The sequence below is a fragment of the Chiloscyllium punctatum genome, chromosome 6, assembly GCF_047496795.1.
Source record: "Chiloscyllium punctatum isolate Juve2018m chromosome 6, sChiPun1.3, whole genome shotgun sequence".
Taxonomy (NCBI): domain Eukaryota; kingdom Metazoa; phylum Chordata; class Chondrichthyes; order Orectolobiformes; family Hemiscylliidae; genus Chiloscyllium; species Chiloscyllium punctatum.
In genome coordinates, this window is record NC_092744.1 from 34,429,481 (window position 1) to 34,456,525 (window position 27,045).

The 27,045-nt window shown below is 40.6% G+C and overlaps 1 protein-coding gene across 8 annotated transcripts in view; it reads left to right on the forward strand.

Moving 5' to 3' along the window:
• The window catches only part of lrch3 (leucine-rich repeats and calponin homology (CH) domain containing 3), a 204,011-nt gene that overhangs the window by 116,141 nt on the left and 60,825 nt on the right, over positions 1 to 27,045 (forward strand). For all 8 annotated transcript variants that reach the window (XM_072572386.1, XM_072572390.1, XM_072572389.1 and 5 more), the window contains exons 5-9: positions 3,374 to 3,510; positions 4,830 to 4,942; positions 20,315 to 20,408; positions 24,446 to 24,566; positions 26,415 to 26,563. In XM_072572386.1, the coding sequence (XP_072428487.1) occupies positions 3,374 to 3,510; positions 4,830 to 4,942; positions 20,315 to 20,408; positions 24,446 to 24,566; positions 26,415 to 26,563 (614 nt within the window). The remainder of the gene's footprint in view (positions 1 to 3,373; positions 3,511 to 4,829; positions 4,943 to 20,314; positions 20,409 to 24,445; positions 24,567 to 26,414; positions 26,564 to 27,045) is intronic.

Below are 27,045 nucleotides of genomic sequence, written 5' to 3' on the forward strand. Positions count from 1 at the left end.
TTCCTTGAATGCATTGACAACAACTTGGAGCTCAGCCACTGAATGAATGCGATGCAATATTGAAGCTGCACACAACAATAACAAAGTTAGAGAGATGAATGCGTGGATGAAAGACTGTATAGGAGAATGAGTATTTGTTTATGGGCACTGACACCAATTTTATGGAAAGCAGAACCTGAACCATCATGGGACTGGGGATCTTGCAAACCACATCACTGGAGAAATAGGCTTTAAACTAAATCGTGGGGCCAAGGACCCAAATTTGGGAAGTGAATCAAAGAGTGCAGAAAAGAGCAATGGAGGAAGTAATTCATGTCGGAGATGATAGACAGTGACAGGAAAGGATAGCAAATGATCTAAGAACAAATCTGCAGATCAGATCAGAGGTTACAAGAACAATCAAAATACAAAACTTAAGGCACTGTATTTGAATGCACATTACATTTGAAGCAAAGCAGATGAATGAGTACAAATTGGGATAAGTAAGTATGGTCTAGCAACCATTACTGAGATATTAAATGTTTTGAAATTAAAATATTTTTTCACTTAGCCCCAAAGCCCTTTTGGACTGTGGCAACCTTATCTTTACCCCAGTTGGGAAGATAAGTTTGTCCTGTAGGAGTAAGTGCAACCAAGTCTCATTATCTTCAACATAAATATACGTGAACCAGGAAAAAATATTTTTATATAGTAGATCATTAAGATTTGGAATGCACTGTGTGAGAGTCGTTGGAGTAGATATAATTGGGCTTTGTAAAGGTTATTTGATCAGCATATGAAAATAATTGAAAAAAAAACAAGGCCAAAGGAGAAGCTTAGGGATTATTTGCGTTGCTGCTGCAGTGAGCCAATCAGTATGTATAACATGGTTTGAAAGACTATCTTTTGTGCTGTAGCCATTTTATGAACTGTGGAAGAATAGTTGATAATGGAGAGAGGAATTGTCTTTGAATAAGTCATATTGTTGTCAAACCTTGTGAATCATAGGTTTTGGGAGAATGGATGCAGTGGGTAAAATTCCTTAGAATAGCATTACTTGACAATATCAGTATAAGATACAGAGTAACCTCAATTATCCGAATGAGACGAGTGGGGAGTATTTTGTTCAGATAACTGAGAGTTTGGATAATGGATTGTTTGGATAATGGATAGCATTTTTACGAGACCGTGAGATTTTGTTCAGATAATCCAGAATTCGGATAATGAACGTTCGGATAATTGAGGTTGTTCTGTAGTAAGAAATCCAATAGTGAAATCAGAAGAAACCTCTTTCCCTCAAAGTTGGTAAGAAAGTGGAATTGGCTACCACAGGGTACCTTTTTTTATCCTTTATATTCTTTCATATGATGTGTATGTTGCTGTATGGTCAATGTTTGTTTCCCTAATTGCTTTGAACTGGGCTTGCTCGGCTACTTGAGAGGGCAGTTAAAAGTCATTTCTTTTGATTATTACACATTACTTTCGACCTGGCATCTCACACAGGACAGACGAGGTAAGGTTGTCGGACTTAATTCCATTAAGGACATTGATTATTGCACCAGATTTTTTTTAACAATAGTTGATATTGGTTGACATCATCATTATCACTGAGAACAAATTTCTTTTTCAGATTTCACTAACTGAATTCAAATTTTGCCTTGGTGGAAGTGAATAATGTAGATTTATTAAAGGGTTGTGATTGTAGATCAAGATATAAAAAGATAGAGAGAGACTGTGTGAAGCATAAACATTAGGCTGGACACTAAAGTCAAAAGTGCATCTATGGCCATCTGAAATAAAATTCAAAGCTGTGGGGAAACTCAATAGTTTCTGTGGCAAAATTAACTTTTTGTGTTTCGAATCCAATATGATTCAACTTTGACATTGCCTCTGCTTTCCTGTATATATTTGCTGCCAGATCCGAGATTTTCAACCTCTTATTGTTTTTATACCAGCATGAACTGGTGGGAAGGAATGGCTATCTATATGATGTTCTTCTCATGAACTGCTATGTATCCTACATAATAGTTAGTATGCCTAACAAGAAGGCAAATGACTTAATTATTATATCTCCAACTTGCAAGAAGTTCAAAATTTTGGTATTTAACAAGTTAAAATCACTGAGATAACTAGCTGTGAAATAATTTATTTATAATAACATACAAGCTATGTACATGACACTTAGAAAGATTTTAACATAAATTGATTTTGAATTGTGGTGCCAAATGTGGAAAACAAAAGATGATGATGAGCAAACTTGGAAGCAGGAGAGAGCCAACTTTTAAGCCTGGAAGGTAGCAATAAAGTGTGTGACAAAGATGGCTGATGGGAAAATGAGATCTCGAGCTTAGGAGTTTGTAATGGCTTCTAGAAGTTGCAGTTTGATAATATGATTGTATTTGTATTGTCCTTACAATACGTACAGTTGTTTGTCATCCATTAGATAGAGAGTTTATATTGCACATTGGCTCATGGATATTGTGTAGCTGAGAATCATGGTTTGCTGCATAGCAGTAAAGACAGTGATCTCTGTGTCAGTAATGTTTGTGAAAAAATGTATTGGATCATGTCATGGAGTGAGATGAGAAAATAATTGCTATGATAACTGGAAAATAAAAGTCTGAGTTGCTGAATCTTTTGTGTGTTAAATTTATAATTTAAAGGCAAATGGGGAAATGCTTATGGTCGCTGTAACAAAGACCTTTTTTGAATTTATGCTAAGTTTTGTATATTATAGTAGATAACTAGGAAAATTGAAAAATAATGAGCTACGAATAGAAAATGTAGATGTAAAATCTGGCTAAGAAGAAGGTATGTTGCTCTACTTCATATCAAAAATAGCACGCTTGTCAGGTTCAGTATACACAACAGACTGTTGTTATTTCTTGAGCCTTTTTGTAGGCAGATGCCTTAAATTATATTATGCTGGTTCAATTGGAATGACCTATGAGTTAGAGAAAATGTGTTTTAGAGTTTGTAAAATCAATTTGAGCTAAATAAATTTGAAATTTCCAGTTATTGAAGTTAAGCAAAGTTAAAAAGACAACAGGAATGTTAATAGTAATTTTAAATTTAGTTAATTTATTTTAAATGAGCTGAATTAATTTATTCTTAAGAGTAAATAGTATACCTGGGACAATTTTAGCCCTAAAGCATTCTTTGAAGTCAGTAGGAGATATGTTTGTCGAATATGGGTTATAAGATGTTTACTTTTAAACATCTTAGAGAGCTTTGCTTTTCGAAGGTGAATTTGACACTGCATTCTACCATTCTTAACTGCAATAAAATTTTCAAATGTTGTTGTCACATTGTAATGTTATCCTGCAGCAAACTCTATTCATAGAGCATCATATCGATTGTATAAATCAATGATTTCGGTTTACTGCTTTGTTAGAGCTTGCAGATTTACCACTCGTGCGATTAGACATCTCCTGTAATAAAGTGACAACAATTCCAGTCTGTTACCGAAACCTACGGCATCTCCAAACAATCATCCTTGACAATAATCCCTTGCAATCTCCACCTGCACAGGTATGACCTCCATGAAAATGATTTGTTTTTATTGTTAATCTTATATTTCAGATTTAACATTTCACTAATTGATTTATAAATCATGAGCAATATTTCACTCCAAGTTGGTAAATTAATGAGAACAGCTTTTGTTGTTTTATGGCACATTGGCAGTTTCACCATATTTGCTAGTATTTTATGGGTTAAGATTGGTTTTCTTGAAGTTTTTTTCCTTCAGTTCAGAGATGTTATTACACACCTCTGGACAGTTAATTGTTAGATTTTTTTCTTGTTACTTTGATTTTATATCTGCAAGTGTCACCATGCACAACCGAATGAATGGCTTTTTCCCACCAACAAGTTACCTGCAGTACTTATACCTGTTATCAACCACCACTAACCATTTGTGTTTTCCAGTTAATCAAATTACGTGCAGTCCCTGAGAAGGGCAATGCAGATCACTAAAGGGGAGGAAGAAAGCTAAATCAAAATGGAGTTCGAAGAGAGATAAGGCATTCCACCCACTGCAGCATCCACCTTTTTCTAAAAACATCAAGAGTATTTGTGAACATCACATTATCCCTGTCGAGCAATACCCGGGCAAGAACTTAGCTGCAGAAGCGGGGCAATTATGACACCCTCCACTGCTTGCTGCCTGAACCTTGCTCTTAAATTGGCCAGACCAATGAAAAGGTTCTCTGACTTGCCCACATACCTCCGCACCAGATGCCCAAAGATCAGGAGCATCAAAGTGCAACCAAAAGCATAATGAAAGATTGTTCAGATAACTAAAAAAAACGGCGTAACTGCCCACATTCAATATGGTCCACAGACATCACTACAAAATTGTCAGGTTTCCTTCACTGATAATTATTAATCTGACTATAGTTAGCAATTTGAAAATCATTTAACAGTGCCCTCTCACTGATTGATTGTTCTTGATTATGTTTGTTGTCTCTTTACTGTCCTTTGAGTCTGTTTTATCAGACTTAGAAAAATGCCTGCCTATCTCTTGGCCTTTGGTCAAGGAAACACAGCAAAATGATCATAATCTGCCCTTTTCTAATAATTTTTGATGAACTTGCTATGTATTACTTGCAGCCTTTTTCTTTTCTTCTTGGGGTTCCAACATGTGTAGTTTGTTTTCTTCGCAGCTGCCTTGTGTTTTAAATGCTCTTTGCTGAACAGTTTTTAAAATCATTGTTAATGGTTTGTTTTTCATTCCTGTTGAGAGAAGCTGTATTTACTTTGGATTTGTGTAGTTCTTAGCATCTCTACTGAAATTCAGTATTTAATCCAATGCACTGATTAAAGTTGTGACATTGATGTTTTTCTTTTAGATTTGTATAAAGGGGAAAATCCACATATTCAAATACCTGAATATTGAAGCGTGCAAAAGCGTTCCAGAGCTGCCGGAATATGATAGAACAAGACCAGTTGGATTCAGTTCATGGTTGGTAATGAAATTGACCAGTGTAAACTTTGTTAAATCTAGTATTGACAAAAAAATGTTTCAATTGCTTTGGTAATCACAGTTCATCTATCTTATATATCTTATATATCCAGTGTCTTAAATGACCACATGTGCAGGACATGCACCCAGCTGCAGAAGCTAGAGCTCTAGGACTTGAAGCTTGAACAGCAGTTGGAGACACCGTGGCGCATCTGCGAGGCTGAGAGTTACATGGATAGCACATTTAGAGAGATGGTCACACTGCAGCTCAAGCGACTAGAAAAAAGAAGGGAATGGGTGACCAAAGACAGTCCAGAAAGAACAGGCAGGTAGTGCAGGAGTCGCCGGAATCTCACACATTAATTTGTATACCATTTTGGAAGCTGATGAGCCTGTTTGTCATGCTTGGAAAAATGCAGTCACAGCCAGGATTCTGGCACCACAAGCTACTTGACTGTACAGGCGGGGAAGGGAGAAACAAAAAACAATGGTAATAAGGGGTTCTTTAGTCAGGGGAGAAGACAGGCATTTATGTGGCAGAAGATGTTACTCCAGGATGGTGAGTTGTCTCTCTGGTGCCATGGTCAAGGATGTCACTGAACAGCTGCATGTTGAAAGGGGAGGGTGACGAGTTCGAGGTTGTGATATGTTTTGTTCCCACTGATAAGGGCAAAGTGAGGAATGAGGTCTTGCATCAAGAATTCAGGGAGCTAGGCAATGGAAACCTCACTGATTGAAATCTATGGTGCCATGAGCTAGCGAGTTAGAAATAGGAAAATAGAACAAATGAATGTCTGGCTAAAGAGTTGGTGCACGAGTGAGGGTTTTAGATTTCTGGAATACTGGGTCTATTTTTGGGAAGATAGGATATGTACAAACGGGACAGTCTGCACCTTAACCACATTTGGACCAACATCCTTGCAGGCAGATTTGCTAGCATTGTTGGGAGGAACTTAATCAAGTTTGGTATGGGAGAGGGCCACAGAATATCGATTAAAACACTGATGCATTGTGCTACAGCAACGGCGCAAGTCACAGTGAGTAGGTTGAGTGTCAAGTGAGTAAGACAAGGCTGGATGGTCTTTAATGCTAGGACTGTATTAGACATGACTGATGAGTGAATTGTGTGGATTGACATGTGAAAGTATGATATTGTTACCATCACAGAAACTTGGTTGAGGGAAAGACTGGACTGGCAACTTAGCTTTCCAGACTATAGGACCTTTAGGCAAGACAAAGAAGGGTATAAGAAGGGTGGTGGTGCAGCACTATTAATTAAGGAGTCACTTATTGTAATAAGGAGAGATAATATCTTGGAAGGGTACTCAAATGAGACTTTGTGGGTAGGGTGGCATGGTGGTGCAGTGATTAGCACTGCTGCCTCACAGCGACAGGAACTCAGGTTCAATTCCAGCCTCGGGTGTCTGTTTGTGAAGTTAGCACATTCTCCACATGTCTGCATGGGTTTCTTCTGGGTGCTCCGGTTTCATCCCACAGGCTAAAGATATTACAGGTTAGGTGAATTGGCCTTGGTAAATTGCCCATAATGTTCAGGGATGTGTAGGTTGGGTGCATTAGTCATGAGAAATGTAGAGTAATAGGGTAGGGGAACGGGTCTGGGTGGGATACTCTTCGGAGGTCACTGTGGACTTGTTGGGCCGAATGGCCTGTTTGTACACTGTGCAGATTCTACGATTCTATAAGTTAAGAATGTTAAGGGGATAGCTACTGTACTGGGAGTATATTATGGGCCCTCAAAGGGTCAGCGGGAAATAGAAGAACAAATATATAGACAGGTCGCAGAGGTGTGTTGCATAATCGGGTAATTATACTATCCTGACATAAATTGGGATAGTCATAATATTAAGGGCTTAGAGGGGGCTGATTTCTTGAAATGTGTCGAGGGAGATTTTATTTTGTATCAATATGTAGAAAGCCCAACAAAAGACAGCACAATGGTGTATTTGGTCCTGGGGAAGGAAACCGTACAAGTGTTTGATGTGTCAGTGGGGAAACATTTTAGCGATAGCAACCACAACATGAAACAGTTCAAATTTGTTCTGAGCAAGGAAAAAGATGGCCTGCAAAAGATACGGTTTGATTCGAGGAAGGCAAATAATATTAAAATAAAGCAGGATATGGCCTGAGTGCCGGGAACAGCTGTTTGTAGGTAAGATTTGAGTGGAGCAATGGGGGGTTTTCAGAAAGGAGTTGGGGACACTACATTCTAACAGTACCCTTTACAGGGAAATGTAAGAACAGTAAATTCAGAGAACCTTGGATATCTAGGACAATTCAGGACTGGAAGAGGAAGAAGAGTTGGGCTTTTAGCAGATCCAAACGGAGGAATTCTGCTGTGGCTCTGGAGGAAGTACAGGAGGTAACTTATGAAAGCAATTAAGACCAAAAAGGGGGCATGAAAAAGGACTTGCAAACAGGATTAGGGAGCATCCTAAAGTCCTTTACAAAGACATTAAAGGAAGAGGTTAAACAGGGAATAGGACCCATTAGGAACCAAGGGGGACAACCTGAGAGTGAAGCACAAGATATTGGAAGGGTGTTGAATGAATACTTCGGCCTTCATGCTGGAAAAGGAGAACGTAGGTATGGAACTCAACAAAAGGGACCACGAGGAAATTGCCTGGTTTGGAATAGGAAATGGGGACATATTGGAGGCTTTGTTGTGCTTAAAAACAGCCAAATCCCCTGGCTGGATTACTTGCATCCCAGGCTGTTGTGGGAGGCAAGGCAGGAAATTGCAGGGGCTCTGACAGAAATTTTAATTCCTCTCTGGCCACAGGGGAAGTGTCAGAGAGCTGGAAGATGGCGAAATGTGGTTCTACTTTTTAAGAAGGTTGGTAGAGATGAACAAGGAAATGACAGACTGGTGAGTTTCACATTAGTGGTAAGGAAACTATTGGAGAAAATTCTGAAGGACCACCTTCAAACCTACTTGGAACAACATGGGTTAATTAGGGATAGTCAGCATGGCTTTGTCAGAGAGAGGTCATGCCTAACAAGTTTGTTAAAATTTGTTTGAAAATGTGATCAAGTGTGTGGATGGGGGAAGTTCAGCTGATGTAGTTTATCTGGATTTTAGCCAAGCTTTTGACAAGGTCCCACATGGGAGATGGATTGAGATGGTTAAAGCACGTGGAATTGAGGGAAACCTCACGATATAGATCAGAAACTGGCTTAGCAATAGGACACAAAGGGTAGTGGAAGAAGGCTGTCTGAGTGACTGCAGGCTGATGTCCAGTACTTTGGAAGAAGAAATGAGATGAGGGAGTATTTAATGAATGGGGAGACACTAGGTAGCTTAGAGGAACAGAGGGATCTTGGGGTAATTATTCACAGATCCCTGAAGTTGCCAGAGCACTTGAATAGAATTAAAAAGTGTAGCACTGGAAAAGCATAGCCGGTCAAGCAGCATCCGAGGAACAGAAGAGTCGATGATTCGAGCACAAGCTCTTTATCGGGAATGTGGTGGGTGGGGAGGTGAAGGCAAGGGGGCTGAGAGATAAATGAGAGGAGGGGTGGGGCTGGAGGCAAGGTAACTGGGAATGTGATAAGTGAATGAAGGTGGAGGGTGATGGTGATAAGTCGAAGTGGAGGGTAGAGTGGATAGGTGAGAAGGAAGAAATCGACATTGATTCTGTGTGGTTAGAGGGTTCCACGGCAGACGATGAGCTGTCAGGTGGCTAGGATATGATGGTGGAGGCAGCCCAGGACTTGCATGTCCTTGGCTGAATGGGAAGTTGCTGAACATTTCTGAGAATATCTCTGGAATACATGCACCATAAGACCCCACCACACTGTTGCCGAACACTTCAACTCTCCTCCCACTCCGCCAAGGACATGCAAGTCCTGGGCCGTCTCCACCGCCAAATCCTAGCCATCTGACAACTAGACGAAGAATACCCCAGCATCCTCTGGGACCCTGTAACCACATGGAATCAATGTTGATTTCACCAGCTTGCTCAACTCCACCCCCCCCCCCCCCCCCCCCCCACCTTATCCCAGATCCAAACCTCCAACTTGGCACACCCTCTTAACTGTCCTACTTGTCCATCTTCCTTCCCACCTATCTTCTCTACTCTGACCTAGCACCATTACCCTCCATCTTTATCCACCTATTGCATCTTAACTTCCTTCCCCCTCAGCCCCAAACCGCTCACATTGATCTCTCAGCCCCCTTTGGGTCCCCCCCACATTTCTGATGAAGAGCTTATGCTCAAAATGTCAATCCTCTTGCTCCTCAGATGCTGCCTGACCTGCTACACTTTTCCAGCGCCACACATTTTGACTCTCATCTCCAGCATCTGCAGTCCTCGCTATCTCCTTCCGGAGCCCATGAATAGGATAGCTAAGAAGGCATATGGGACACTTCCTTCCACTAGTCATAGCATAGAGTGTAAGGGCAAGGAGGTAACGTTGGAATTGTACAGAACGTTGGTCAGGCCACAACTGTGTGCAGCATTGGTCACGTCACTACAGGAAGGGTGTAATAGCGCTAGAGGCGGTACAGAATTGGTTCACCAGGATGTTGCTTGGGATGGAGAAATTGAGCTATAAGGAAAAACTAGATAGGCTTGGATTGTTTTGTTTAGAACAGAGAAGACTGAAGAGGAACATGATTGAGGTAGTATAAGATAACGAGGGGTATGGACAGAGTGAATAGAGAGCAGCTATTCATCTTGATTGAGAGGTCAGTCAGAAGAGGGCATAGTTTTAGAGGGCAGGAGATTCTGAGGGGGTTTGGGAAAAAACATGTCCACTCAGTGGACTGTGGAAACCTCCTGCCTGGGAGGTTGATGAAGGCTGGAAATCTTTACAACCTGAAATTTTTTTTTTAAGTACAAAATATTAAAACATTCTAAGATGTGGGGCAAGTGCAGGACATTGGGAATAATGAGTCTTCAGTGATAGTTATTGTCAGTGCAGACTTGATGGATCGAAGGGCTTTTTCTACACAATATGACTCCATGACTATATTTCCAAGATATTCTTGATCATAATATAGTATTATTAATGACCAAGATTTGGGTTTTCAGCAAAGAACTTTATATCTGTGATTTGGACCATCTGTGGTGAGTGACCTTGAAACGTATTGATTATTTAATAATTAAAGTCTTTGAATTGGCAGAGTGAATAAGTGTATAATTCAAGGCTGAGGTAATGAATAACAAGATATGTTTTCTTGGAGAAAAGTTATCTGTTGTGAAACTTCTTCAAAATGATGAGAATCGAACTGATTACAATTAATGTCCAATAACATGGTGTGATAACATTCTGATTGATGGTCCTGGTTGTTCTCAGCTTTTGCCTGGAAGAAAACATCCCTAAATTTGGAGCCAGGGTAAAAATGCCAGACTCTCACACTTGATTACTGTTCTTTGAAGGCTTCTGAAAGTATAAATGTGTCAACAAGTGAAGACAGGGTCACGAGCAAATTACAGCAAATGCTGGAAATGTGAAATAAAGACAGAAAATGCTGAAAATATTCAGCAGGTGTTATAACATTCATAGAGAGTGTAATGGAGTTAATGCCTCTGGTTGATTGTCTACTGTCAGATATGAGTTCTGATGAAAGGCTGTTGATCAGAAATGTTAAGTTTCTTTTTCCATAAGTGTTATGTGATGTGCTGAATTTATAGCTTTCTCTAATTTCACTTGAGAACAGGTCAGTTTGCTGATATTTTACACCAGCGCTGAATCCAATGCATTAATTCACTGTTTAGATTCTCAAAGACTGAGTTCTTGGGAGGAGGCAAAAAAGAAGTAGAAATCTGTCTTATGGACGTTCCAATATCAAAATGTAGCCTATTTCTAAAAATATAATGGAGTCCCCTGCTTCATTTCCAAAACCAATTAAACACAATAAGTTAAATAGTGTAGCTGAATGATTTCAAGTTTTTAATGTTACTTATAACTGGATTAGGTAGCAAAGAACAGAAAATTTAATAGAATGTATGATTGATTTGAACAGAAGATGCAATACAGAATTTTACCATCAGTGTATAAAACATTGATAAAAATTCCAAAGTCATTTCCAGTTTTATTTCACAGCAACATGCAGAGATCTACAATTGTAGGGAAGAAAGGAAGCATCGCTCCTTTCTTGAAAAAGGGAGACAGATACTAGGAAGCAATAAGCCAGTTCTCTTAACATGTTTCAAAGGAAACATGTTGAAGCTATTATTCAAGAACTTATAAGAGAGGCATTTGGATAATAACAGAGTAGGGAGGTTACCTTTCATCCAGGGCACTGGTGAGATCACACCTGGAATAGTGCATGCAGTACTTGTCACCATTTTTAAGAAAGAATGTTCAATATATTGCAAAGAATTCAGAGAAGGTTCTCTTGATCAATAACTGGAATGAGTAGGTTGTCTTGTGAAAGGTTGGACAGGCTAGACTTATTTTTTGTGGAGTTTTGAAGATTTAAAGGTGTCATAATTGAAAAATACAATACCCTGAGCAGTCTCAACAAGGCAGTTGTGGAGAAATGTTTCCTGTAATGGAAGAATCCAAACTAAGGGGGTACTGTTTAAAACAGAGGTGAGCTCAATTTTTTTTCTTTCAAAAGAGTTGAAAGTATTTGAAGCCCCTGCTGAAAAAGCAACTGTAAACAGAAGCTGTAAAAACAAATAAGGCCGCAATGGAGAGATTCTTGGTAAACCGGGTTTGGAATGTTATCAAATGTGAGCAGGAATGTGGAATTTTAGATTGCAATCAAATTAACCATTATCTTATCAAATGGCAGAGCAGGCCCAAGGGACTGAATGGTCTATCTCTGCTGCTTGTTCATTTGTCAGCTCAGGTTGAGAAGTGGCTTGAAAGCAGAACTGGCTGGTGGTTAAAGGATGCATTGACAGTGATGCAGCGGTAGGTATATAGAGGATATTTCAGAAATGAGTAAAAAAAATTCTAAGGGACATGTCTTGTGAGAGGCTGTAGTGGCGTGGGGGAGTGGTGCTTGGAAGTGGGTGAAAGAGAGACAGAAATAAAAATGAGAGAGCAGGTGGAGTAGGGATCAGCTATTGCTGTCTCAGAATTGGTGATCCTTAATTCCCAAGTCCCGGTCCCTACTTTGGGAAGCCTTGTCTTAGAGTCTTAAAATAAGTGACTAATGAGATAGTTGATGTATTGATATAAAGTTTTCAAAATTTCCAAGATTTGGGGAAAGTCCGATTACAAATTAAATAAACCATAGAAACAGGTGCTTCTATAACTGGGTTATAAAACTGTATATGTGACAGTAAAACCGAATTCTAATTCTAGCTAGGCCTTTTGTGTTTTGAACATATAAGTTCACTAACTAAGTGCAAAATAACACAATGTGTGACTTAAAATAGAATGCTGGGAGTTGATTGATGAAGGGAGTTTGGGATAAGGGAAAGAGTGCTCCATTGCTTTTGCTTTCTGTAACTTTTTCTGCCTCCAGGAATTGGTTTTTACTCTGATGTAGGGGAAGAAGTTAGTAATATAATGAGTATCTAGGAAATGACTAAGATTTATTCAGCTCACAAGGTTCTAAATAGTATAGTATATGGTGGTAAGGTTAAGAAAATGTTTTGTATAGCACTGTTGATGTTGGATTTGTCCTGATTTTGTGGGCAGCATATATCTGGGCACTATTCCACAATGCTAGGTAGATAGCAGGGTTGTAGCTGTACTAGGGCAGCTTCACTACAAGTGTGGCTATTTCAGGAGCATGAGTCTTATGTATTATTGTTGGAATGTTAATCGGAACCATTGCCTTTGCAATTGTTTTTAATTTACTCGAAGGTTGTAGGCATCGCTGGCATTTATTGCCCATTTCTAATTTCCAGTTCCTTCAGCTTGATATCCTGTCATGAATCGAATTGGCTGAAGTGTGGCTCTGTAAGGCTGTGAACCTCTGGAGGAGGAGGCCAAAATGGACTTGGCACTTGCGGCTGAAGATTGTTGGATGTATTTCAGCTTTACCTTCTGTACTAATGTGGTGGGTTCTCCCACCATTGAGAGTGGGGTATTTGTGGATCTGCCATGGAATTGTTTAATTGTCTACCACCATTCAAGACTGAACTGTCAAGACTGTAGAATGAAAAATTGCTTAATCCTTAGAGGTTTCAGGCACAGAGGTATTGCTTCGTGCAGTTGTGATTTTCTAATCACTTGCTTCAGAGTTTCTCATTTAGGGAATCCACAGGGTCCCCATGAGCAACTCTTAACTACAATGCAGAAGTGATTGTATGGCCAGAGGGGAGTTTGGGCCATCATTCCCTCCCATACACAGGAGAAATGTTGTTGGCCAGTAGTGTACTTGGTAGTCAGTGACCAGATATGATCTATTTCTGATGTTATTCTTCATGTTCTCTGAGAGGTATGTATATCATGACAGCTATTGTTTGCACTTTCTGGTCACACAAAGTAATGAATAAGCTCAAGGAAAAGTAGGAAGTGTTGGAGAAACTCAGTCAGGTCTGGCAGCACTTGTGGAGAGAGAAACAGAGTTAATGTTTCGAATTTGCTGTGACATTTCTTTGGAACTCATGACACAAAGTCACAGAGGTGTACAACACGGAAACAGACTCTTCGGTCCAACTCGTCCATGCTAACCATAAATTACCTTTGACCATTTTCCTGCATTTGGTTCATATCTTTCAAAGCTCTTCCTATTCATGTACCCATCCACATGCCTTTTAAACTTTGTCAGTGTACCAGTCTCCATCACTTCCTTTGGCAGCTCATTCTATACATGCACCACCCTCTGTATGAAAATGTTACCCCTTTGATTCCTTCCATATCTTTCTCCTCTCATCTTAAACATATGCCATCTGCTTTTACCCTTCTCTGGGAAAAAGACGTCGTCTGTTCACCCTATCCGTGCCATTCACGGTTTTATATGATTTTATCCATCAGCCTCTGATGCTCCAGGGAAAAAGGCCCCAGGCTATTCAGCCTCTCCCTATAGCTCAAACTCTCCAACCCCAGCAACATCCTTGTAAATCTTTTCTGAACCCTTTCAAGTTTCACAACGTTTTTCTTATAGCAGCGAGACCAGAATTGAAAGTGTTTTAACCAGTGTCCTGGACAGCTGGAACATGATATTGCAGCTCCTATACTCAGTGCACTGACCAGTAAAGACTAGTGTACCAAACACCACCTTCACTACTCTGCATACCTGCAACTCCAATTTTAAGAGACTGTGTAACTGTACCCCAAAGTCTCTTTGTTTACGATATTCCCCAACAACCAATCATTAAGTGTGTATGTCATGTCCTGATTTACCTTACCAAAATACCTCCCGTTTAACTAAATTATCTCCCACTCCTGGATCTGTCTGATCAAGGTCCCACTCACTGTCTACTACACCACCAGTTTTAATGTCATCTGCAAACTTAGTAACCATTCCTCTTATATTCACATCCAAGTTATTTGTATGCATGACAAAAAGCAGTGGACCCAGCATTGATCTTTATGGCACGCAACTGGTCTCAGGCCTCCAGTTTGAAAAGCAACCCTCCACCACCACCCTCTGCCTCATATCTTGAAGCCAATTTTGTGTCCAAATGGCTAGCCCTCCCTAGCTTTCATGTGATTGAACCTTGTTCACTAGTCTATCAAGCAGAACTGTGTCAAACACCTTGCTGGAGTCCATATAGACAAAGTCCTCTACTCTGCCTTCATCAGTCTTTGTCACTTCTTGAAAAACTCAATCAAGTTAGTGAGACACAATTTTCCACTCACTAAGCCAATGACTATCCCTGATCAGTCTGAAGAAGGATCACTCAACCCAAAACGTTAACTTTGATTCCTCTCCACAGATGCTGCCAGACTTGCGAGCTTTTCCAATAATTTCTGTTTTAATTCCTATTCAGTCCTTGCCTTTCCAAATATATTTAAATACTGTCCCTCAGAATTCCCTCCAACAACATACTGATGTCAGGCTCACCAGCCTATAGTTCCCTGGATTTTCCTTACCATTATCCAACCTCCAGTTTTGTGGCACTTCAGTGGCTATCCAGAGACCCAGTACAGGGCAACTCGATTATCTGAATGACGCGGGTGAGGGGAGTATTTTGTTTGGATAATTGAATGTTCGGGTAACAGTTTGCCCAAGCATCAGGATCTTGGGATCTTGTTCATATAATCCAAAGTTTGGATAATTTGTGTTCAGATTACTGGGTTTGCACTGTAATCACTGCCCTAGTTTCCCACAAAGTTCTGGGATACACTTGATCAGGTCCCAGAGATTTATCCACTTATATGTGTTTTAAAACATCCAGTGCTACCCCCGCCCCCGTAATATGGACACTTTTCAAGATATAACTATTTATTTCTCTAAGTTCTCTAGCATCCATATCCTCCTCCACAGTAAACACTGACGCAAAATACTGTTTAGTATCTCGCCCATTTCCTGCAGTTCCAGACATAGATGGCATTGCTGATCTTTTAAGGGGTCCTATTGACTCCCAAGTTATTTTTTTTGTTTTTGATGTGTTTGTAGAATTTCTTTGCATTCTCCTGAACTCTATTTGACATCTGAAACTTTATTTCAGATTTCAAACATTTGCAGTACTTATGCTTTTACATACCTTTTTCAAAACATCTCATAACTTTGTATCTTATGACACAGAGTGGCAAAAAAAAATTGTGTAATCATTGGGATTTGCAATCTGATCAGGATAAGTTTTAAAATGACAATTAACTTAGAGTACATTTTTCTTTACGCTCTCATAGTAAGCATCACCTGGATGGAACATAGGAAGGACAACACAGGGCAGCAGTGGGATCAATTGACTTTGAAAGAAAAATAATTAGCTTTTCCTTACACTGAATTGAATGGAGGTAAAACCAGGGTTTTATGTTTAGCATTCAAAATACAAGACCGCTGTGGACAAATTTGGCTCAATAGCCCCCAGAATAACCAGGAAGCATCAATTCACACAGCCACCAATCAGATGGAAGCATCTATTGGGAGTTGCTCTTTCAATCACAGATTTTGTCTCATACTGCTCCAATCACAGGCTGTTTCTCGACTGTGTTTGCCACTGTAGGGTCACTGATGGGAACATAGAAACAAGCTAATCCAGTGGTTGTAGAAGCAGCTCAGACAGTATGTGGCTGTGATGAGCATATCATTGAACTTGCCTCAACCAGGTCAGTGGTTGGGAGCAGATGGTGATTGGGAGTGGACTGGGGTAGTATCTGGAAGAACTATGATGGCCGTGGGAAATATGAGAGAGGCTGCAAGGAAAGTGGAGAGAATGATTGCACAGGAGGAAATGCAAGGGTGACACAACAAGCTGCAGTTGCAAGGTGAAGGGGAAGTAGGAGCTCTTGCAGGGTATGGGACTAGAAAGAAGATTGCAAGGGGTTAGACTTCATAGAGGCTGGCAGAAGATGGACGCAACTGCCAGGATCGCAAGAGGTTGCAAGTGCACAATAAGTAGAGAAGGATGCTGCAAGATGGGAAAGTAAGAAGCTGCCAGCAGAGGTGGAGGGGGGAGCAGGAGAAATAAGCCATAAAAGAAAGAACACATTTTCAAACCTGTCAACTGGGAGCCAAGAAAACATGGAATCACTGAGGTCGAGAATTCCTTGAAAACTTATGTGGAATTTCTAGCTCAAATCTGGATACGTTTAGGAGCTGCTATATGGGGTATATATAGTGAATGCTATTGAGATGAACACTGTCCAAATTGTTAAATTTAAAAATAGGATCAAGATCTAAAAGAGTAGTAACTGCTTGGTTAAAATATGCCAACTTCTTAGTTGTGATGAGAATGAAACGGTTAAAGGTGGAAAATCCTCAGGACCTGATCAGGTGTACCCGAGAACCCTGTGGGAAGCTAGAGAAGTGATTGCTGGGCCACTTGCTGAGATATTTGTATCAACGATAGTCACAGGTGAGGTGCCGGAAGATTGGAGGTGAGCAAATGCGATGCCACTGTTTAAGAAGGGTGGTAAAGACAAGCCAGGGAGCCTGACCTCAGTGGTGGGAAAGTTGTTGGATGGAATCCTGAGGGACAGGATGTACATGTATTTGGAAGCACAAGGACTGATTCGGGATAGTCACCATCTTAGTGCGTGGAAAATCATGTCTCTCAAACTTGATTGAGTTTTTTGAAGAAGTAACAAAGAAGATTGATGAGGGCAGAGCAGTAGATGTGATCTATATGGACTTCAGTAAGGCATTCGACAAGGTTCCCTGTGGGAGACTGATTAGTAAGGTTAGATCTCATGGAATACAGGGAGAGCTAGCCATTTGGATACAGAACTGGCTCAAAGGTAGAAGACAGAAGGTGGTGGTGGAGGGTTGTTTTTCAGACTGGAGGCTTGTGACCAGTGGAATGTCACAAGGATCGGTGCTGGGCCCCTCTATTTTTTGTCATTTACATAAATGATTTGGATGTGAGCATAAGAGGTACAGTTAGTAAGTTTGCAGATGACACCAAAATTGGAGGTGTAGTGGACAGCGAAGAGGGTTACCTCAAATTACAACAGGATCTGGACCAGGTGGGCCAATGGGCTGAGAAGTGGCAGATGGAGTTTAATTCAGATAAATGCAAGGTACTGCATTTTGGCAAAGCAAATCTTAGCAGGACTTATACACTTAATGGTAAGGTCCTAGGGAGTATTGCTGAACAAAGAGACCTTGGAGTGCAGGTTCATAGCTCCCTGAAAGTGGAGTCGCAGATAGATAGAATAGTGAAGAAGGCATTTGGTATGCTTTCCTTTATTGGTCAGAGTATTGAGTACAGGAGTTGGGAGGTCATGTTGCAGCTGTACAGGACATTGGTTAGGCCACTGTTGTAATATTGCATGCAATTCTGGTCTCCTTCCTATCGGAAAGATGTTGTGAAACTTGAAAGGGTTCAGAAAAGACTTACAAGGATGTTGCCAGGGTTGGAGGATCTGAGCGACAGGGAGAGGCTGAACAGACTGGGATTGTTTTCCCTGGATCGTCGGATTCTGAGGGGTGACCTTATAGAGGTTTACAAAATTATGAGGGATATGGATAGGATAAATAGACAAAGACCTTTCCCTGAGATCGGGGAGTCCAGACCAAGAGGGCATAGGTTTAGGGTGAGAGGGGAAAGATATAAAAGAGACCTTTTTTCACGCAGAGGGTGGTACGTGTATGGAATGAGCTGCCAGTAGATGTGGTGGAAGCTGGTACAATTGCAACATTTAAGAGGCATTTGGATGGGTATATAAATAGGAAGGGTTTGGAGGGATATGGGCCAGGTGCTGGCAGGTGGGACTAGATTGGGTTGGGATATCTGGTCGGCATGGATGGGTTGGACCGAAGGGTCTGTTTCCATGCTGTACATCTCTATGACTCTGTGCATCAGCTGTGACTTTCCAAGTCTGTGGAAGGCAGTCCCTGGGTCTGAATGAGTTCTATTCTTGATGCCATCTGCAAGCTGATTTGTACGCAAGTAGGAATACAGCGCAGGACATAGTAGTTGCAGGGAAGTGTGGGGAAACATTTGCATGAGTGATCTTTAAGACTGCACCCCTATGTGGGTTCACACTCATAAGAATGTATGTTTGTGAGCTGACCATTCGTAAATTGGGGACTTCCTGTATTTGAAATTCATACTAAAGTTCAGTATGTTTGACACCTTTATCCCCTCCTTCAGACACTTCTTTCTTTGTCTCAGCTATTTGTTATTTATGTACATCACTTTCCTTTACCCAATTATCATAACATTCATAGGGTCAATGGGAGGAAGAGGGTATCACTTACATGTTAGGAAATTGGAAACATTGAAGAGTAGATACACACAAGCGTGAGCGTCAGAGTAAAAGTGCAGTAGATTACAATATGGGTCCTTGGGCTAAGGAAAGAGAGAAGGAATGGATGTAATAGTGATGATTTGGAGATACCGGTGTTGGACTGGGGTGTACAAAGTTAAAAATCACACAGCACCAGGTTATAGTCCAACAGGTTTAATTGAAAGCACACTAGCTTTCGGAGTGTCGCTCCTTCATCAGGTGGTAGTGGAGGGCTCAATCCTAACATACAGAATTTATGGCAGAAATTTACAGTGTGATGTAACTGAAATTATACTTTGAAAAATTGATTGTCTGTTCAGCCTTTCATCTGTTAGAATACCGTGATAGTTTCACTTCTTTCATGTGTAAATCACAAAACCTTTTTTTGAAAAGTTGCATTCTCGGGTTAGCTGTTAACAATGGTGATAGCTAGACAATATGTTGAAGGTGTTGGCCCCCTGTGTTCTCTGTCCATGCCAGGATGTTTAGATTGATTGTAATCTATAAAGTGAGACTTCGGGTCAGGCACCAGAGAAAAGCGGCCGAGCAGAGGCTGATAGCCACGTTTGGTACCCATAGGGAGGTGACCACCATTGCGCTATACACACACATACACGCGCACGTACACACGCGCGTGCACACACTCCCACATGCACCCCCTCACAGACTTAAGACACTCTGCACTCATTACGCACACACACATTCACTTTCTCACACTCGCAACCCCCAACCCAGACAGACAAAGACTCACATGCACACATATATTTTGTGGGGTGAATTTGTACTTGCAGGTTACATTGTAGTTTGCTCGAAAACTGCATGAAATCATGTAGAAGTCTGAGATCAAAAACTGCATGAATTCATGTAAAACTCCGTTATCTCACTTTTTAGGTTAGAATCATCTAAACATCATGGCGTAGACAGAGAACACAGGGAGCCAACACCTTCAACATATTGTCTAGCTATCACCATTGTTAACAGCTAACCCGAGAACGCAACTTTTTAAAAAAAGGTTTTGTGATTTACATGTGAAAGAAGTGAAGCTATCACAGTATTCTAACAGATGAAAGGCTTAACAATCAATTTTTCAATGTATGATTTCAGTTACATCACACTGTAAATTCTTACTATAAATTCTGTGTTAGGATTGAGCCCTCCACAACCACCTGATGAAGGAGCGACGCTCTGAAAGCTGGTGTGCTTCCAATTAAACCTGTTGGACTATAACATGGATGTAATAGGATTGCTTGTGGATCTCTGGAAGGAGTATAAACAGGCTGGAGGACACAGGTAGCAAGATCTCGAGAGCATCAGTGACTACTCGGAAGAGTATTCGGAGCAATTAAAGAGTTCTTGTATGAAAGTTATGAAATAAAAATGAAATGCTCCTGAAGGTGCAGATCAGATAAATAAAAGTGTTATTCCTCCTCGTTTGGTAAACATGTTGAAGTAAATATTTGATTTTATGCTTACATTAATGCAGTATAAGCTAACAATTTGTGAAATTTAAGTAATATTAATAAGGAAGCTCTGATTTCAATTTGTGTAGCCTTCTCCCCTTCAGTTAAGTCTTCAATTTGTTGTCTTCAATTCCTGCAGTCATGAAGATTATTTCTCAGGACGGCCATATGGAGCACTAGATTCTGGCTTCAACAGCGTTGACAGTGGAGATAAAAGGTGGTCTGGCAATGAGGTACATGATTGAGTATCTTTTTAAAGTAATACATGGAGCACATAAAGCCAGTGATTCAAAGATCTCTTTCCATATCTGTTACAACTGCCAGTCGCTTAAAAGTTGCTTTCATGCTTTAATCATTGTAAAAAAAAAATGCCATTCACAATTCTCTGGTTGTTCCTGATCAATATATCTCACTGGGAAAGTGGCTTGTTGGTTTGTTCATTTTGGCACTATTCTCTTGTTGCCGTCAGCTTTTGGACACTGGGGAAACTGTTCATTTTTATATGCCTAGGATTGTTGGTACTTAGCTAGTCCTATGTTTTGCAACATTCTTTGTCTTCCCCAGTGAGTGATTATCATTTTGTTAGTAAATCTTTCTCAGTAATGAAAACAATATCAATTAAAATCTGAAGTTACAGTTTTCCATCAGTATCTGAACAGCAGTACTGACAAATTCTTTTAGATTATCCAGCTGTGTATGACCATGCCATGTCAGATGCAGCACAGCACAGCCATCAGTGTGTAAACCACAGCCACTGAAAAAATGTATGAGGTCGAAGAGGAAATCTATCTCTGTTCCAAAGGGAGACGAGTTAATTCTCCTTCATATTTTGAGTGCTGCAGAGCTCTGGAAAGGCATGATTGCGAGGAAGACATAGGGAAAGCAAAAGCCAGTGGTGCCGTCCTCCTGATGAAATGTTCAGAGCATGACCTGGTATTAACAAATCCTCTATTTCACTCGAGAGACACATACAAAACCCCCCGGCATCCTGCTGACTCCAGATATATGCACTTGCTCGACTATGTTGTCATCTGTGTGAGACCCGGCAAGGATATTCTGCTGTATTATAGGAACTGACGACTGCTGACAAACTGCCACTTCGTCTAGTTGACTATTTCCATCAAGCTAAAGTTCAATATCAATGGATTCGATGATTCAGCAAAGCAGTGTCTTTTCAATCATTGCCTTCCATCCAACTTTGCATTGCTCAGTGCTAGATAGCATGGAATGCCTGTGGCAGCTGGTCTCCTTTTGACTCCATCATAAACAACATTTGCGAGGAGACACTAAATTTCCCCACCATCAAACATCAAGACTGCTTTAACAAGAATGCCCTGGAAATCCAGGGGATACTAAATTGCAAATGCAAGGCACTCTTGAACAAGAAATGTTTCCAAAGCTCAAAGGAAAGAAAGCAGATTTGCAGACAAATGAACGCTGAGGTCCAAAAATATCCCATGACCCAAATAGTAGATGGTAGGTGGAAAGTGTGGAGGACTTCGAGCAAATCGCCAACAGTAATGATGTGTCAGTTTGTCATTGCAATCAAGACATTAACAGCCAGTGATCACTGAGCACTAAGAGCAGAGTAGTGCTTGTCAACAACAGAAGAGCAGTGAGTGTTATTTGGAAGGAACGCTTTGAGGATCTCTTGAACTAAGACTTAGAACTCAGCAGGAGTGTCCTCAACCATGTTACCTTTCACCTAAAACCAAACTTTGTTGAACACCTCCTCCGCAACAATCCTCAACACCAGGTGCCCTGCAAGGTTGAGTACTTAGCCCACTACTGTACTCATAGATACACATGACTGTGAGGCCAAATTCTGCACCAACTCCATTTACAAGTTTGCTGACAACACCATCATTGTAGATTGGATCTCAAACAACAATGGGATGGAGTACAGAAAGGAGACAGAGTGCTTAATAGCATGTTGTAAAGACAAAAAGTCTCTTCAATGTCAGCAAAATAAAGGAGCTGGTCATTGATTGCAGGAGGTATAATGGAGGGCATACCTCTGTCTGCATCAGTGGTGCTGAGGTGGAAATGGTTGAGAGTGCCTGGTTCCTAGGAGTGACGATTACCAACAAACTGTCCTGGTCCACCCGCATTGACTACGGTCAAGGATGCATTGCAGAGCCGGTAATTCCTCAGGAATCTAAGGAAATTTGACAAGTCTACAAAGACTTCGAGAAATTTTAATAGATGCTACTATATTATATATCTGGATGCATCACAGCTTGGTATGGCAATTGCCCTTCCCAAGACCAAAATGAACTACATAGCGTTGTAAGCGCAGCTCAGTCCATCATGCAAAAGAGCCACCCATACATTGAATTCATCTACACTTCCTACTGTATCGAGAAAGCAATCAACATAATCAAAGACCCCTTCCACCCTGGTTATACTCTCTTGCATCGGAACAGATGCAAGAACAGCAAGATCCCCACTCTTAGGAGGCTTTTGAATGGACCTCTTTAATGTTAGTGTTAATTTCTCTCTGCACATTGTTGGCAGCTGTAACATTGAATCCTGCACTCTGTTCTGTGACCTGGATGCAGTTGTATGTTATGATCTGCCTGGAAAGCATGTAAGCGAACACTTTTCACTATTCCTTGGTACACATGACAATAACAAATCAAATCTGACAGCTGAGAGCCAGCAAGGCTGCTGGGGCACACAGTCTCTGCTGAAACTCATACGTACATCTGGATGGAAGTTTGCTCACTGAGTTGGAAGGTTTGTTTTCAGATGTTTCGTCACCATACTAGGTAACATCATCAGTGAGCCTCTGGTGATGCACTGGTAGTATGGCCTGCTTTTTATTTGTGTTTAGTTTTCCGTGGGTTGATGACATCATTTCCTGTACTTTTTCTCAGGCGGTAGTAAATGGAATCCCATTTACTACTCCCTGAGAAAAAGAACAGGAAATGACATCACAAGTGAAAATTACATTATCACAGGAAAGGCCGTCTCCAACCCAAGGAAACTCAACACAGAAATTAAAAGCGTGCCATACCACATCCAGCTCAGCAAGCAAGCTTACATCCAGAGCCTCAACCTGAGCGATAAATCTTCTCAAAACTCGCTCTTACATATATATGACCTCAATAGAAGAAGGAGAGCATGCCATTACATCTCTGGAATAAAATAATTGAGACCATTTTCAGTGAGACTGATTCAGATAACTACAGTGTAGTTTACTTGCTATATGCTAAAATAAAGATCATTGCAGCCACAAGGGCAAAGGAGACTGAGGAAAGGTTTTGATTTCCTGCCAGAGTCACAATGCGGGTTCCATCTAAAAGCACAGTGGACATCAAATTCACACTGAGATAAGTTCAAGAAAAGTGCAGAGAGCAGCTCCCTCTTATATATGACACTGCATTATAGCACAATAGGTTTATTTTAAACCACAAGCTTTCAGAGCCCCATTCCTTCCTCAGGCACTAACTGTTGGACTATAATCCAGTATTGTGCGATATTTAATTCTGTCCACCCCAGTCCAACACTGACACTTCCATGTCATGGCCCTCTTATATATGACATCCTTGTTCCTCAAAAGGGCCCTTGACTCTGTTATCTGTGTGGGATTATGAAGCATTCACCTCAAATTTGACTGCCTATAGCAATTCCACTGTCCTGCTTTACCTGCTGCATGACAATATATAAAACATGAACCTGATGAACAAATCCACTACCGACCCAAAATGCATGCATTCTTGCATCAACCAAGACTCAGTCATTATACCAATACTCTGTCATCTTGCTCACCATAACACTTCACCCCGTATCCAGGTTGTTTCCTGCTGCAGTGGAGCTTTTCAACAGGATGAACAGAAAACTTCCCAATTAACGATAAAGGATCCGTGAAGATGTAGCCCTTTTGAAGAGGCCCAGGCTGGAGGCCAAGATAGAAGGCTTGCTAACATCAGAAGGAATGCAAGGAAACCACCCACACACCTTTTCAAACTCGACTTGTGGTAGGGTGTAAGGCTCCATCGTGTACTGTTTAGTCGCCTCAGGATATAACTCCAAATTTGAAGGAAGTCATCCTCAGTTGTGAGGAACTGCCTAAGAAGAAAACGTTACTATGCCTTTATGATTGACCCAAGGTAATATTTAAAGGATGGGCACATACAGAGCTGTTTTCATCGAAATATTATCTGTTTGCAGATTGTTATTTCACAGTGTCCCTTGTGTAAAATCCACTACTGTGGTATTGATTATGCCATTTGCGCAAAATGAAGTGTTGCCTTTCAAATTGCAGCCCACAGATGAGTTGACTGATCTCCCACAACGCATGACTGAAATTGTGAAGGAGCAACGGCAGCGGCGAGATAGTCAGTATCATGAACATAGAAGTGTACCACCTGTGACAAATGGCCCAGGTAAATACGTTTGGTCTGTTCAGAAACAACCTTAGTAATTGAGTATGTGAGGTTATAGTAGAATGACACACCGGATGAAAATGAAGACACCATCTCCAGTTGTTAGCATTTCTTTCATTTGCAGCTTGGCATATGTGCTACATCTAAACTGAAGAATGTAAGTAGAGCAAAGAGACACATCACTTTCTTGCATTGTTGGCAGTGTGGCTTAAAATATTTTACACCTGTAGATAAGCTTTGGCCTCGTATATGATTTTCAAATCTTTCTATTCTAATGTTTACCACTGTTTCTTTCAGAAGCAAAATTTTACCTTGTTAAACCAATTCTTCCTTCATTTTGAATAACCAACGTGTATTCAAACACTTCACAATATGTAAAATATTGTTATATTTTCCAGCTGTCAATTTTGTTTTTACTTGGTCTCCAATTATTGTACAAGCAATTTGATCAAGTGAAATTAGTTATCCAGATATTGTTTCAATTCGTAATATCTTATTTTCCAATTGTTTGGTACAGTCTTGACGTGTGTGATTTATGTGTCAGAGTTTGAGCATTGTTGTAGAGCAATTAAATCCCAAACCCAAGAGTTGCCCATTTGTGATGTTTTGCTACCTGCAAGGCAAGCAGTTTAGATTTCCTCTTAAATAGAAGTTGATACACTTTACATCTTTCATTTGCACTCCGTGCTCATTCATCATACTGTCTGAGGAGATACCAAGCAGAATAGTTAAAAGAGCAGCAGTAGATGTAATATTTGTATTTTCTGAAGACATTTGAGAAGATATCACACTTTAGGCTACTTAATAAGATAATAGTTCATACTGTTAGAGATAGTTAGTGAATCCTCTATCTGTGTTATCAGAGAATTGGGATGAGGGCAGCATTTTCCACATGGCAACCTGTAATTGATGGAGTGTCACAAGGAGCAGAGCTGGGGCCACGATTATTTATCATGTATACTAATGACTTGGATGAGGAATTCTGTATTAGTGGTGCTGGAAAAACACAGCAGTTCAGGCAGCATCCGAGGAGCAGGAAAATCGACGTTTCGGGCAAAAGTCCTTCATCAGGAATACAGATTGGATGAGGAAACCGATTGCATTAAGCCAAAATTGCAGATAGAATATAGTGTGGCAAAATGTGAGGTTATTCCCTTGGGCTGGAAGCGTACAGAACCTGAATATTATTTAAAGGGAGCAAAACTGCGGAAAGCTGCAGAAAAGAGGTATTCGGGAGTCCTTATGCATGAATCACAAACAGCTAGCATCCAAGTTCAGCGGGTAATAAGGAAGAAAAATGGTGTGTTGGCTTTTATTTCAAAGAGAATGGAGTATAAGAGTAGTGTTGTTTTGCTATACCTCCGCCTCACCCCCAGACTGTATTATTCAGCAACAATTTTACTATAATTCTGTCCTTAAGTCCAGGTTTTGCAAGTCCGTGTACCCCACAAAATCATCTATAGCATTAAATGCAATCAATCACGTTATGTTTATGCCAGTTCTTTGCTGAGACAGCATTCATTCTGTTGCCTTGTTTCTCCTGACAGACTATTGTTTTGTTTGTTTCAAATATTTGCTTAAATTTTCTTGGATCTGACTGGTCCCTACATTACCAATTCCCAGCAATAAAATATGTTGTACACCTTATGTAAAATAAATTTCCCTAAGATCTCTCTCCACTCATTTAGTGGTAATGTTATATTGATGACGCAGCTGACTTCTGAATTTCGAACCATAGATGTTATTATTTTCGTATGCATTAGATCAAACTTGGAATAAGCTATAAAATCTCTTGTAAGCTTCTTGTTAAACAGTGGCTCGTTGTACTTATTTTTGTCTTCTTTCCAGTTGAACATGACCTGGAGCAGATTGATTACATTGACAGCTGTGCCATGGAGGAAGAGGAAGAGGATATGCGATTGCCAAAACGACTTGACTCCTCCAGTCTCAGCTCGCAATTCATAGCATACATTGAACGACGGCGGATTAACTATGATGTAACCTTTTAGTTCTTGCCTAAAACCAATTGGAATATTTGCATGTAAAGACTTTTTAAATTTCATTCACTGGATCTGGGTGTCTTTGCAAAAATAGTATTTATTGCCAATCCTTACTTGCTGTAAAGACGTTGCTGGTGAGCTGTCATCTTGAAGTGGTGAACTTCAGATGGAGAAGCTACCCCCAGTCCTTTTAGGCAGGGAGCTCCAGGATGTTGGCGATGTGACAATAAAAGGACAGAAGTATATCCCCAAACCAGGATGGCATGTGTCTTTGAGCAGGAGAGTCATAGAGATGTACAGCACAGAAATAGACCCTTTGGTCCAACTCATCCATGCCGACCAGATATCCCAACCCAATCTCGTCCCACCTGCCAGCACCTGGCCCCTATCCCTCCAACCCCTTCCTATTCATATACCCATTCAGATGCTTTTTAAATGTTGCAATTGTACTAGCCTCCACCATTTCCTCTGGCAGCTAA